This window comes from Dermacentor albipictus, chromosome 5, assembly GCF_038994185.2.
Source record: "Dermacentor albipictus isolate Rhodes 1998 colony chromosome 5, USDA_Dalb.pri_finalv2, whole genome shotgun sequence".
Taxonomy (NCBI): domain Eukaryota; kingdom Metazoa; phylum Arthropoda; class Arachnida; order Ixodida; family Ixodidae; genus Dermacentor; species Dermacentor albipictus.
The window spans coordinates 50,498,359-50,513,617 of NC_091825.1; the positions used below are offsets into that span (position 1 = coordinate 50,498,359).

The 15,259-nt window shown below is 49.3% G+C and overlaps 1 protein-coding gene across 1 annotated transcript; it reads left to right on the forward strand.

Moving 5' to 3' along the window:
- The first annotated feature begins 13,965 nt into the window (after positions 1 to 13,965).
- On the forward strand, positions 13,966 to 14,838 carry LOC135899167 (uncharacterized). Its single transcript, XM_065428435.2, has one exon. The coding sequence runs from the start codon at positions 13,981 to 13,983 to the stop codon at positions 14,836 to 14,838; it is 858 nt and encodes a 285-aa protein (XP_065284507.1). The 5' UTR covers positions 13,966 to 13,980.
- Positions 14,839 to 15,259: the final 421 nt, after the last annotated feature.

Here is a 15,259-nt window from a genome sequence, read left to right on the forward strand (position 1 = left end):
TCATATATGCATTGGGCCGTTTGGTTCACATAGAACTTGCCACAGCTGAGAGGTAACTTATAGACAAACCCACCGCACAATACACAAAATGGTTGGCGTGATTTTTCATACACCCTTGTCTCGTGGCACGAGAACTTGATTGGGCTAATTTGACAGGTGTGTAAAGGAACAAATGGGACATTGTATCTAGCAGGCATGTTCTTGAAGCTGTGGGTAAATTTGTGCACATATTTGTATATGAGGCGTACAATTTGTACACCTCAGGTCTAGTGGCGTCTGTTCCGCTTACGTCTAATTAGCAAGTCCTTGTCGAGCTGCTTTTCAGCTTTCGGGGAATGGATTCGGCCATGGCAGGCATGACCTATAGGATAAACCTGCTTTTAAAAGCCTGTCGATCTGATCTGCATCATTTTGCCATCAGTGATGAATTATTCACTACTGTTACTGTAGCATCCGAGCACCCGCACACAGATAGTCAAGGTGACCCCTTGTTGGTCCACAAACATGGACACTGGCGCCTTACCTGCAGAAATTTGGATTTTAAATTCCTTAGGTTGAGGTGAACAAATATGTTCATTTTTCTTTGTTTAGGCATTGTACTAAAATAACCGTGTGCCAATTCATTAGAAGTAACCTGCAAAAAACAGATGCCTCTCTTCGCAATAGCGTACAAGCTTCTGGCACGGCGCAGGTGGCGCAGCGGGGCAAGAACTATCAGTGCTTCGCAAGGCAAGCTGAGTCAACCCTGGCACGGTGGGACCGGTCTGCCAATGTTGTACTAATATCGAAACGGCATGCACGCTCTTGCTTAGAGCAACACAAATGGCACGAATTCTGCTTTGTTACTTGAAGCCAATAGCAAAATTATTCGCTTTCACATACGACAAATGTACACTGCTGCGCACGTTTTCGGCGTGAAAGGAGGGGTCATTTTTTGCTGGAGTGCCAACATTCATAGCAATGGAAACACAGTTTTTTTACTTTGCCACATCGTATATGAATTTGTGCTTTGAGATAGCAATTCAAAAGTCTGCGAACACGACCCGGCTCGATGTTCGAGTAGCTCGCTCTTTCATGGCACTGCTTCGACGCTCTAGTGAACCCTAAATTTTTGCTTACTTCAGCGTGCTCAAAGTGATTAGCCGCCTTTACCATTAAAATGACGCCATTATAATGACCATTATAATCACGCCACGGAAATATCTATGCATTTCGCTCGATCTGCTACTGCAGCCACAGATTGAAGAAAGCGAAATGAAAAATTGATTTAGGGACGCGTTAAGGTAGATATAAGTCCAGATTTTTGTAGTAGGGCTGCCTCACGGTCAACTTCAGCCGCATTATTAGTATGCATTGCAGTGCTATCACACGTCGGTGACAAGACTCACGCTATTTTAAATGTAAAACTTGTCCCTAGTTCCAAATCAGAATAAAGGGTTCCGGTTAGGCAGACACTGCTGCTCCATGTAAATAGCACCTCCCAGGCGCATACATTCACTGGATGCTGAAGTAACCAGAGCTTGGTCTGGCCGCCAGCATGAAACAAGAGAGGCGATGAAGCCTATGCAGCATTGGGGGGGGGGGGGGAGGGGGCGACCAAGTGAGGCACTAGATCACTCGGAGCAACAATAAAACGAAAACACGTATTTTATGTTAATTTTGATTTAATAAACAATTTTCTCGCCCTGATGTGGCAAAGAGGACATCTTAACCAAGCCTCTACATGGACAGGCAGAAGAATGACACAAATGTCCGGCAATTTGATTAGAAATGTCAACATACGAGCATGGAAAGCGCAGTTGCCGGTGATGTGAGGACTGACGACTTACCAAGTGCCACAACGTGGAATGGAAAGCATATGCGTCAGCTCCCGCCTTTTAAAAAGATTCATGCTTTTACTGGACACGCCAATACCATGCTGTGCCCCGCCCAGCTTCAAAGCCGCAAACTGCACTGTTTTGCAGGGTGCCTATTCCCCATCTGACCCCTCGTTGCGCTTCTGCTGTTACAAATGTTGCGGTGCTCGCTGGCAAGCTGCACTCTCAGGAGCATATAGTAGATTGAGAAGTTTCTTGCAGTTGCATTTCTTGTCAGCAATTGGGGCACATTTAGCTAAAGCTTTCATGTTTAGTGCACGAGTATTTACTCTAAGCACCTTTATGACAAATCGAGTGTCTGCTATGCATTTAGCTCAAAACCTTCTATATTTTTAAAACTTATTCTGAACAGTATCTACAATTGCCGAGCAGGTCACTTCCTTAGGCCTCATCGGACTTCGAAGCTTCATCTTCTAAGCCGAAGTAGCCCATATGGAGATGAGCCATCATTCTTTGACCAGATGATGAAAGTAGACAATTAAATCGGAGAAAGCATAGAGTAAATTAATTGTGCATTTTTGGAATTTACAGATATAGAAAGGGAGTTGAAAGTGGACGAAAAGATAGCTTGCTGTAGGTAGGAGCTGAATCCACACCACCTTCATTAGGCATGTGGTGCCTTACCAATTCTGCTACTGTGGCACTCACCCTCCCATCCCCTTCGCATAAGCCACTACTACTCAGCCACAGCAGGAGAGTATTAACTGCAGGCATCATGAAATACATAAGCAGGCAACTCTGTTCGAGGGCTCTGACTTCGGCTGCCCCTTGATGCCCTAAGATAGCGTACAATGGTTTATTGGCCATTTACCCAATTGGGGCAAGTGGCCTGTTGATGCGATTTCATCGAAGGAACAGGCATTTAAAATCCAGCTTCACTCAATTTGTTGTACATGCTGTTACCAAATCTTTTCTTTGAAAGGTGAAGCGTTGCTCACTAGGACACATCATCGAATATAAAAAGAACAGACATCACTAGACATGACTTTGTGCCATATATGCTCAGAATTAGCCACAAATTGAAAAACTTGGCTGGTAGATATGGTGCCCCAGTGGTTTCTCCCACACCGAAGCGATTAGCCCAATTGTGTCTTTGTACCACGAGTACTGAGAGACAAGGATGTATGAAATGCCAAGCACTTTGTGCGTTGTGCTCTGGGGGTTAGTGCGATACCTCTCTTCTATGGCAAGTCCTATGAAGGACAGAAGGACTAGGTTCTAAAGGGACACTCAAGGCAAATATTAATTCAAGCTTAAGGAAGAGACTAGTGCTCCAGAACGTCTAAGACATCACTATTATTGCGAACACAGCATCAGTATTTAAGAAACTGAAGTAAATGCAGGACACAATTAGAGGCTGCCCCGGGACATTCAAGTTCTAGCCCGATGACGAAGGCACTCCTCATTAAAGTTCTGTTGCTAGGACTTATCTACTAATAATAAAAGGATAGCTGCATTGCATTATAAGAAGAAAGAAAATGCTACTCGTCTAGTTCTATTTGATCTTTAGAAAAAAGAACCCATTGAGGTTAGCCTTTAAGTAATCGACCAAGCTTTCGCATTTCAGTAGTTTTGTTATCAGGTAGTGCTGAGCTCGCTTTTCTGGCTCGCGAAACTCACACAAACTGCAAGTTACAGAGAATTCTATGTTCATGTGATGTTGCGGGATTCCCGAACAGTCCATGCTACTTGATCAAGAGCAGCTGCAGCAGCAAGTCCAATGTTCTGTCTTGGCTCGGTTTTTCCATGGCCGTGCGTACGCATTTTGCACAGAAAAGTGTAGCACCATCTGCAGGGCACTGTTTCACTTGCGGATGGAAGTAAAGGGCAGTGATGGCGCTGCATCGCCACTCCGTCCTCAGGGGTAGGCGAGTTGAATTGCTCTCTAGGTATGCGAACCCCCTCAGATGCAGTTTTCTCATAAACTAAGTCTTTTCTTGGCACGAAACAAGCACTGTGAGGTTTCTGGAATGCTATTTTATTAGGCCACATCTACTTAGTATTCGCCTTTAGTGTTCCAATAAATGCCTATATTAGGAAGCACTCAAACAATTCAAATAAATTTTATGGTGTGCATCTTGGCATGCTTTGCAAGGCCTGCTAATGTGAGTGTTTTTCGCGTGCTCTAATTTTGGGCAGCGCATGAGTTCATGGAGGCATATGTTATTAGAACGATCCTGCATGTGCTAGTAAATATAATTCATTTTAATTGCATATGACCGTAGAAGCAGGCTAGTAGCCAATAAACTCTTATATGCGAACCTAAGGCATTGAGGCGGTCAAAGTCAGGGCCATCGACCTTCTCGACCTGCTCCTAAGCACAACTAATGGCAAATCAGTCCTGTGGAAGCCCTCAAGATCAAGGAGAGTTCACGAAAAGGAAACTTCTTATCAACCTGACTTGAGCACAATGTCTTGGGTTCCATCCCCGGACGAGGAGAAATTTTTTCAGCTATGAAGTTTTTTTTGAATGAAACCCATATGGGCTTTTAAGAAACTGCTTTCAGCAGAGAAACCTATGAAGCCATCGTTGCTTTAACATACATCACATGGCATAGCCATTGGTACTTACGATTATATAACACATATATCCACTCATAACTTCACAATCCATGCTTCTTTTTCATGTGCTCGTCCAGTACACATGTAGAGCGCAACAGTCTGCATGTCGTAAGCTGACTTCAAATGGCCGGAGTAGAAATCATGCCGTCAGTGTCACATAATCACGGTCACTGATGTCTTTTTTCTGTTGTTACACACATAGTTGTTCACATTACTCAAACATGTTGGTCTGCTTAGCAACACATAACGTTAATCATAACAATGATGGATTACCAGCAAAATGTGACCATAACATTGGTTCCCATAATGCATGGGGGTTGCTCCATCTTGATTTCCGACTTGTGTAGATGTTTAACTTCTGCTGGAATGTGAATTAACAAGTCCTCATGGTTAATTACATGAATGCAATAATACCTTGCAGGCTAAGCCAATGTTCTATGACTTTGTGATGACCCACTTATGGGGGCAAAGGTTCGTGTTCTCAATGGTTCGGTCGGTTCTCTTAGGCGGAGCCTCCGAGAACCCAAATGAGGACAAAGCCGTTGGTTTGGACGCACACACAGACTTTTAATCACACTAAAAAGAGGCATAAAGTAGATGGAAGGAAGCAGAAAGCATGCATAAAATAAACACTCATGCGGACATTGCGGTAAGGAACACACCTAGGGCTAGCATGAGGTTAACGAGTGCGAGAGTCCGGGCTTGCCACGAAGGCGGGGACGCGTCAGAGTCTCGACGCGGCGACGCGGCGACAAGCTGGCGAAAGGAGTGGCGCCGGTCTCACCAAAGGTTGCGGCGTTAGCTGACCGACCGGGCGCCGGGAGCGCGCTAGCTCTGGCTGGGCAAGGTAACGCTGGCGGCTGGGTGGCAGGAGTGGACGAGGGCGGCGTTCTGGCCGGGCAGAGAGCTCGGGCCCATAGCCCGACTGCTCCCCTCTCGCCCACGGCGCGGAAGCTCGAACGCTGGCCTCGGGCAGCAGACGGCACGGCCGACGGGGGTGGCGTCCTGGCCGGGCAGCTGGCGTAGAACTCGGGCCCGTAGCCCGACTGTTCTCGTCCTGCCCACTGGCGCAGAAGCTCACCGCCGGCCTCGAGGAGCTGACGGCACGCTCAGGTAGACGGGCGACGCCCAGGAACAGGTTGGCAGGAGGCCCCGGGCGGGTGAAGTCCTGGTGGGCTCGGGTCCGGAACCCGACGGCCCGTCTTCAACGCCCGCTCCGGTGGTTGACCTCCTCCTGCCGTCGTTTCCTGGGACTCTCCTGGCGTCTCCCCGGCGTCTCCCTGCGTGTCCTCTAGCGTGTGCTCTTGCGTGTCGCCCCGTTCTGCCAGCGCACAACGCTTTTTCTTCTCGTCTGGCCGATTTGGCATTCTTGGATTGGCTGCCTAACGCCCCGTGGTCTTTTCTGATTGGCTGTTTTTCTTCTTTTTGTTGTTTCATGCGCCGCGCGTTCTCGTGCCGGACGCTCTTCGGCGTCGTTGTCTTCCTTCTTCCACCTCGGCGCGCGTGCACTCAGCGTCGTCTGCTTCGAACCGTCCCGGACACCGCACTATGTCGCGCACCACACATCACACAAGCCCCTTTTTTAACAAGTTTTTCTGAAGAAAAACTGCCGCTAAGTGCGCGACAAAGTTCCAAACACTACAGTCATGGTCTGTCCACGAGATTGCGCACAACACTACAGTCATGATCTGTCCTCGAGATTGCGCACAACACTACAGTCATGATCTGTCCTCGAGATTGCGCACAACACTACAGTCATGATCTGTCCTCGAGATTGCGCTGTATGGTTTCAACGCACAGTTCACTGAGCACGCACATGAAACCGTTAAAGGAAAACACTAATTCAAAGAAAGCACACCAAGTAAAACAAAAACAAAGAAACTAGCATCAAACACTAACAGCATGGCATTGCGACGACATAACCTTGCTATGGTACCAATAGCGTCTAGAGGCGTAGGGTTGGAGTTCCCCCTGTGTTCTACTCCTGTGGTCCGCCCTGCAAAGTTCCGCACGTTGACCTTCTTGAAGGTCATCGCCAAGCTTAATTGCTTCTGTACCCGGGCACTCAGTTGTGGAGGTAGGTATAGGGGTGTCTCTCTCGCCCTCCTCCACCACGATGAATGATGCTGACTGTGGGGAACTTTCCGGTTCAGGCTCTTCATGGCGCTTCAGCATGTTAATATGGAACAGTTTTTTGGTATGCCCCAAGTCCAGCCAGTAATCAAAGTTGCTTTTCTTTCCTGTGACCAAGAAAGGCCCCTTCCAGTGCATCGACAGTTTGTTGGCCGTCGTTGGAAGCAGGATAAGGGCACGGTCACCAACTTTCAGCTGGCGTATCTTGCTCTTAGGATACGTTCGCTGGCAAGTGTCACAAGAGCGTACGTATCTTCTCACTGCTTCTTGGACTCCTGGCCAGTAGAAGGATTCTAGAACACGATCGATCGTTCTCTTGATTCCTTGGTGTCCTGCCATCAGGCTTTCGTGCGCCAGAGTGAGCACTTGGCCCCGCAATTTTTGGGGTACTACCACTTGTTGGGTTGTTTTGCCCGAGGACAGCCGGCAGCGGCGATACAGCACTCCCTTTACTACTTCGAATGAGTAGGATGCCAATCCTTTGCCTTGGAACACTTGACCCACTTTGTTCCTGCAAGACTCTAAGGTCTTATCTTCGTTCTGGGTTGTGGTAAGATCCTTCCTGGTTATTTTCAAGGCGCTGATATTGATCGCGGATGTTTTCGGCTGTTGGTCTCGGCTCTTGATGCCGACCAGCAAAGCATCCGGGGAATGGTCTTCTCTCTTCGTTCTTTTCCGACTTGCTATACCATCTTCGATGGGCTTCTTCAGTCTTTTTGTCCAGGTTTTATCGGGGTCATGAGGTCCTCGTGAGCCTGGTACATTCCCGACAATAACATCGTATAGAGGAGCTCTCAGACACTTTACAATCGCTATACCAGAAAAATAAGGTGAATTGATTTCAACCTTAGCCTCGGGAATTTCAATGCTGCTGCCATCCGCCAGGACAAGCTTAGCGGTGGTACCTGTCAGAGCCTTGTCTGGTACGAGGGAACGACGCACGACCAGCGTGTTGCTTCCCGTATCTCGCAAGACTGACGCGGTCTGTCCGAAGACGAAGCCCTTTAGCACTGGCATCTTGCATGCTACAGTCTTTGTGGGGGTCTTCACCGTGTTAGCCATGTCTTGTTCAACGACTACTGCGTTTGAATCTTCCAGGCGCTCTTCCGGCGACAACAGGCAAGACGTCCTTGGTGGATCATTTTTCTTGGTGCAGGCTTTGACATCATGCCCGGGCTTACGGCAATACCCGCAGTACGGTTGCCTCAGCTTAGATCGGCAGTCTGATGCCCCGTGGCCCAGTTTTCCACATACGAAGCATCGCATTGGAACTCTCTCAGATGGGCTTACGGTTTTCTCCGTAGGGTTACTGTCTTCCGATTTCTGCCGGAACACTAACAAATTGGGTTGTCTCTGAGCCTCTAGGAAATTAGCGGCAGCTTCGGCCATGTCATCTAGCTGGCGGTAGCTCTTCTCGCGCAGGAAGAGTCCTAACCGATGATGACAGTTGTTCAGAAACTGTTCCGTGACCACCAGGTTGCGAAGTGCCAAATACTCCTTTTCGGTTTTGGACATTTCCACCCACCGATCAAAGAAACTCAGTAGTCTAGTTGCGTACTGCTTTGCAGTTTCGCCATCTTGGGGTTTGCTCTGTCGGAACTTCTCCCGATAGCCTTCCGCCGTAAACCGAAAACGCTGGAGCAACGCCAACTTGGCTTTATCGTAGTCGATGGAGTCTTCTGGAGACAGACGTCCAAAGACTTTCAGAGCTTCTCCGCTCAAGCATAAACTTAGAGCCGTGGCCCATTTGTCTCTAGGCCATTCTTGTCCGGTGGCGACGCTTTCGAACCTTTTTAAATAGGCATCCAAGTCGTCCCGGCTTTCGTTGAATCCCGGCATTAAACTGTGGGGATTCACGCTGAATGGGGCACTCCCTCCTGGCCCTCGGTCAGCTGTCCTTGCAGCGTCCGTTGCCGCCATTTGGAGGCGCAACTGAAGCGTTCGCTCCTCCAATTCTAGCTGCCGTTGGCTCGTCTCGCCACGATTACCCTCAGCTTCCGCGACTTTAAGCCGTAACTGTAGATTTCTCTCCTCTAATACAAGCTCCTGCTTTTTAGCCTCGCGCTCCGCTGCCCGCTCTTCTCGCTCCGCTGCCCGCTTTTCTCGCTCCGCTGCCCGCTCTTCTCGCTCCCGCGCTTCCTGCTCGTTCAACCATGCTCTCAACTCCGCACCTTCTAGCCCCATGCGCTCGGCTAGCGCTAACAAGTCTCGTGTGTTGGCCATAGTTCCTAGCCGCTAGAGAAAAAAGGTCCAAACGAACGGCTTTGTCCTGTCGCGGACGCCAATTTGTGATGACCCACTTATGGGGGCAAAGGTTCGTGTTCTCAATGGTTCGGTCGGTTCTCTTAGGCGGAGCCTCCGAGAACCCAAATGAGGACAAAGCCGTTGGTTTGGACGCACACACAGACTTTTAATCACACTAAAAAGAGGCATAAAGTAGATGGAAGGAAGCAGAAAGCATGCATAAAATAAACACTCATGCGGACATTGCGGTAAGGAACACACCTAGGGCTAGCATGAGGTTAACAAGTGCGAGAGTCCGGGCTTGCCACGAAGGCGGGGACGCGTCAGAGTCTCGACGCGGCGACGCGGCGACAAGCTGGCGAAAGGAGTGGCGCCGGTCTCACCAAAGGTTGCGGCGTTAGCTGACCGACCGGGCGCCGGGAGCGCGCTAGCTCTGGCTGGGCAAGGTAACGCTGGCGGCTGGGTGGCAGGAGTGGACGAGGGCGGCGTTCTGGCCGGGCAGAGAGCTCGGGCCCATAGCCCGACTGCTCCCCTCTCGCCCACGGCGCGGAAGCTCGAACGCTGGCCTCGGGCAGCAGACGGCACGGCCGACGGGGGTGGCGTCCTGGCCGGGCAGCTGGCGTAGAACTCGGGCCCGTAGCCCGACTGTTCTCGTCCTGCCCACTGGCGCAGAAGCTCACCGCCGGCCTCGAGGAGCTGACGGCACGCTCAGGTAGACGGGCGACGCCCAGGAACAGGTTGGCAGGAGGCCCCGGGCGGGTGAAGTCCTGGTGGGCTCGGGTCCGGAACCCGACGGCCCGTCTTCAACGCCCACTCCGGTGGTTGACCTCCTCCTGCCGTCGTTTCCTGGGACTCTCCTGGCGTCTCCCCGGCGTCTCCCTGCGTGTCCTCTAGCGTGTGCTCTTGCGTGTCGCCCCGTTCTGCCAGCGCACAACGCTTTTTCTTCTCGTCTGGCCGATTTGGCATTCTTGGATTGGCTGCCTAACGCCCCGTGGTCTTTTCTGATTGGCTGTTTTTCTTCTTTTTGTTGTTTCATGCGCCGCGCGTTCTCGTGCCGGACGCTCTTCGGCGTCGTTGTCTTCCTTCTTCCACCTCGGCGCGCGTGCACTCAGCGTCGTCTGCTTCGAACCGTCCCGGACACCGCACTATGTCGCGCACCACACATCACAGACTTGCGATGGAAGCACTGTGAGCAGTGGTGTATGTACAAAGAAGTTGTGGGAATGCTTGGTTCGGTCGTCCTGGTAACCAATTTATGGGAGGCAGCATGAAGAGGTAGCCACGGCTTATTCAAGCCAGCCAGCCATGGTGTCACGGGATCTCGGGAGCAACCGATCAGGTTGCGCACACTAGCATGTTCTATTCTTGCTCTGCCTGTGCGTGAGCCCATCTTCTTTGCCTGCGTTGGAGGCGATAGTCGCATGGCTACAGGGCCCACCTCCTAGTGCGAAGTGCAACTGAAATAAAGTCCAGTGGTAAAGCCGAGGTAAAGTGTGCAGACGGTGTCGTCATTGGTAGTGTCAGGTTCATGCAATCTGAGAGAAATATACCAGGCAGCACCGACTGCATAGGCTGTGAGTGAGGCGCAGCCACAATGATACCAGAGTGAAAAATCGCAACCTGCCACAGGTACTCGTAAATGTCCGGGCCTGTAGAAGTCGGAGCTCCAAAAGTAGACCGTCTGGCAGCTCGGGACTTGCGTGGAGATAGCGTAAGTGTTGGTGACTCATGTTGTTGACTAAGTGATTCTCAAGCTGAAGAAACCAGATGGCAGAGTTGCTCCTGCTAACCTTTGGTAGGCCATGCATCCGCGGAAGGTGTGAACACAACATCGGAAGGCTTGCCTGCTGCTGCTTGCAGTGGAATCTCGAATGCCGATAGCATCAGGTTTGCAGTGGTCACTGAATGCATCACTAAGGTTGGACTAGTGGCGTCGCCGTGCCAGCGAGAGTGAAATTTGCGCCTTGTGGAGCCGGTGGCTGAGCCTCTGAATCGGTGATGAGTGAGGTGCCCCGAGTGGAAAGCGGGTAGCTTGTTGGAACGTCTAAGGAAGGAGAACGATGAGCTGTAGAGTAGCCGAAAGCGCTTGCATTTGGCCCAGTGAATTTTTGGAAAGAATAGTCGAACAGCTGCCTTTGAGCTGCGGAGGAGGCTCACGGACCGAGTAGAGGTTTGATGCTGAGGTCGGCGTGTGCTGACGACCGCCACAGGTGGACGCAGGTGATGTGGGACGACAAGACGCAGAAGGACGCGATAGATGGTGAGAGGTGTTTTGATGGAGCACCAGCTGGAGGAAAGTGAATGCTCGAGGTGACATAGTGAGCAAGCACGGCTGCCTGCAAGTCCTTGTAGAAGTCGGAGCAGGGGCTGAGAGCCAGATCCTGCAACGAAGCCGGAGCCTGGAACCTTGTTGAGAAGGAAATGACTGTTTAGCTGGATGAATCAGATGTCCGCCATGTCGATGTAGAATTCTCGGGCACCCTACAATCGCAGGACGTCTGCAAAACCATGCGAGGCGACGTCACTACTCGCCTTGGTAAAGTCGGTGCACTGATGCTGCCATGGCAGTGCTCAGTCGTCCTGGCCACCAAGTTGTGGGACGGCTGGGCTTGGTCATCCATCTCATCAATTTGAGGGAGGTGGAGCGGAGAGGTAGCCGCCGTAGCCACTGTTTGTTTAAGCCAGCCAGCCATGGTGCCATGGGATCTGAGGGCCGGCTGACACCGTGGCCGCTTTGGTCAAGTGCGCTAACGTGTTCTATTCTCGCGCTACCTGCATGTGAGCTCATCTTTTTCGCCTGCGTTAGAGGTGACAGTCACGCCGCTACGAGGTAGTAAAAATGTTTACTGTTTGAGCATCTCTGAATTGCATGAGCGAATACATACATCCATCACGCAAGTACAGAGCCCTTCCGCCAAGTCTATCTGGCAGGAGTCCTTTGTCCTGTAAATGTTCGTGTTTTCCCTGTCCATTGTACAGCTGTATCCTGCTACGTGTACTTGGTTAGATGCCGACGCCAAACATGGAGGAAGGAGCTAGATCCACATTAAATGACTTTAATGTCATAGAAATATTGGGATTATCAGCTTTCAAAATTAGCTCTCGTTACAAACCACATTTGGACTTTTGCAAGAAACCCTTACTAAAACACAAAGCTTATACGTAGTTTCTGATGAACCTACCCTGCGCATTTTCATTCGTTAAAAATTTGTGCATTTTTCCTTATAGGTTTTATCTTCAACAATAAGTGAACAGGGTTTTTAAACTCATGGTCAAAATACATTTACACAAGAACTAAAATTTGTGCTATCTTGTGCTGTCTAGGCCAAATTTCAGCTTTTCTGTATTGTATGTCATTTTGCTTTCGTGTTCTACTTCGAGCTTAAGATAACCTGATAGAAAATTTACACACAAACAAACCATTTGTATTACAGACCCTACAACTTTATATGCAAAAAGTACTACCGTTGCAGACAGGAAACATTGAAATATAGCAAGTAATTCTGAGAATTGTTTTCTGCGCCAGAAATTTGGTTGGCTTTGGGCAAGGGTCTAGAAACGTTGCATAATTCGGTTTCATAAAGTCAGTTTTTTCGTAATACAGCCGTTGTCACAGGACATGTGTATTCCTTAATTACACATGTGCGCACATACTGTCCCCTGTCATAGTACAAATACCGACACATGTAATAACTGTAGTGGCAGCCATTCAAAGCTGTTTCTCTGGAGATTTAAGGCCCATCTTCTGGAGTGAAAAGTGCGGTCCTAGCTGTAAGAGAGTAACATTTTGTTTATCAAGCCAAAGTTTACAGTGTTCATGTTTTTTTAAGTGTTTATTACTTCTAGAATATTAGCTGCATCCTTCCAAGGAGGTTTAAATAAGAGCTTACATTGCCACAGCCGTGTCCAAAGTAGCTCTGATGGCCTGCTAGTGCAATTAATAGGTGTATTGGTGCTTTTACTGACAGGAGACGCTGGGTGCACACATGTATGATTAAGGAACGCGTTGTATATCCCGTGATGGTGGCCCCTTTCCACTTTTATAATATGCTTCGCCGCCGTACATTGTGTATGCTTCACTGCATAACAAGACTATTCGGGCGAAGCTGATTTTGGAAACTGAATTATGCAACACTTCTGGGAACCTTACATTTCTTCATTATGTAAAGGCACTATGAAAAGGCACGCTGCTCTATATTCGCAGCAAACATAATCTGCGTCATAAAAAACATATTTTTGTGATATTTATTTGCAAAATATTCATGTAACGACAGCCAAAATATTACTTGCCGTTTTTCTTGTGGCACTGCTGCCAGTAAGTCTGAATAACCAAGTGGGTCTGAGTAGTCTGGTTCTGAAAATTGCCCATTGATAATATTTGCATTCTGTTAAGATCTGTTTTTGCCGTTAGTAGCATTCAAATGAAAAAATGGTATTGTGACGTAGCATTTATTATGACCTTTCATACGCCCCGAAGACATGGTGAACCGATCACATTGAAGGCACAGATCAATCTTAAGATGAGTCCCCACAAGAGATGAAGATGAAGGATAAGATTTTTCTTTATTTGTTTCCATTGCTAAAATACAATGACAAGGGCTAAGATAAAAGCTGCAATGATGCAGCTTGAGGTGCCCTTAGCCCCCGTGTTACATGGTGGCAGTGAGTAGCGTAATCAACCGTACGCAAAGAACGGCCGGTGGTCCTCAGTCGAGGGTGGCAGTCCCCATCGTCAGCAACAGCAACGCAGTCACCAGATATAAACTGTGGGCGGCCGTCAACACAGCTTTGTGGGCTCGGCGACTGCGCATCTGCACACCTCGCTAAACCTTTTGCTTTTGCAATGCAGATCGTCACCTTCGCTACTGTGCATTTCCTGCTGCCTACGATAACCGCTCCTGCTACACCAGCTTCGTCGAGGTGCGTGGTCGACTGCCAAGGAAACGAGCCAGCCAACATCCAGGTTTTCCGTACCAGTGATGCTTCATACCCGGACATCCGGCAGAAGAAGTGGCGGCCGGTGGTCCTCAGTCGAGGGTGGCAGTCCCCATCGTCAGCAACAGCAACGCAGTCACCAGATATAAACTGTGGGCGGCCGTCAACACAGCTTTGTGGACTCGGCGACTGCGCATCTGCACAGCTCGCTAAACCTGTTGCTTTTGCAATGCAGGTTAGTCAACCATACGCTCTCTTTGCTAAAAAATCTAGCAATTATTTCCTGATGCAGTTGCCGAGCCCGCACTGCTGTGCCGCCATTGCTGTCGAATGTGCTCATATTATTCATGCCTTGCTGATTTTGGCCGGTGATGTGGAAACAAACCCGGGTCCTAACATTCCTGAAAACCTACTAACCGAATTGCGAAAACTAACCGCCGGTCAGAACCAGCTGATCACTGAAATCCATGGTCTTAAGTCGCAACTTACTTCTACCGATAAAGCAATTACTGATCTAAGCAAACGAATGAATGATCTTGAGAGTCACTACCAGACGCTTTTGCCCATTCGCAACGAAGTGGATGCAATGCGCACCACGACTGAACAGGCTATTTTTCGCATTTCCGAGCTCGAAGCACGTATCGACGATGCTGAAAATCGCTCACGGCGGGACAACTTAATTTTTTACGGCATTCCTGACCCCTCCAGCTCGGAAACCACTGCCGACTCCGAAAGGTTGATTGTGGAACTTTGCCGCGATAGGTTGCAACTAACCATCGACCCAAAAGAAATAGAACGTGCACATCGCATCGGTCGTCACTCCGCCAATCACTCTCGCCCCCTGATAGCGAAATTTACTTTCCATAAAACCAAAGTTAACATCCTTTCGAGTGGCCGAAAGCTTAAGGGCACTGACTACAGTATTAGCGAGGACTTTTCGCGATCAGTACGAAATGCCCGAAAACATCTCGTTGCTTTCGCAAAAGGTAAAGGCGCCCCGTTTTCACTCCGCTTTAAGACTTTGTTCATCGGTTCCAGAAGATACACCTTTGATGCCGCTTCGAGTAGTGTCAAAGAGTTGTCATAGCAGCTACATCACCCCAAACAGAAAAATAACACAACACCGACTTGCTCCAGAGATAGCGCCTCGCTTTCTATAATATACACGAACGTGCGCAGTTTCCTTCCAAAGCGTGAATTGGTGTCGAACATAGTTTCATCTACCGGTAGCAACATACTATTACTAACTGAGACATGGCTGAGCAGCGCCGTTGCTGATAGCGAAGTTATAGCCGACCTGCCCGGTTTCTGCCTCTATCGGAACGACCGCGCAGGAACCCGTGGTGGTGGTGTGCTAGTCGCTGTTCGTGAGCAGTTGCCATGCTCGCTAATTAACGTCACATCAGATCTCGAGATGTTATGGGTCATAATGCATACCTATCCAAAAAAAGTGCTACTTGGTATCTGCTACAGACCGCCCAGTGCTACTTCTGACTTCTGCCATCAAC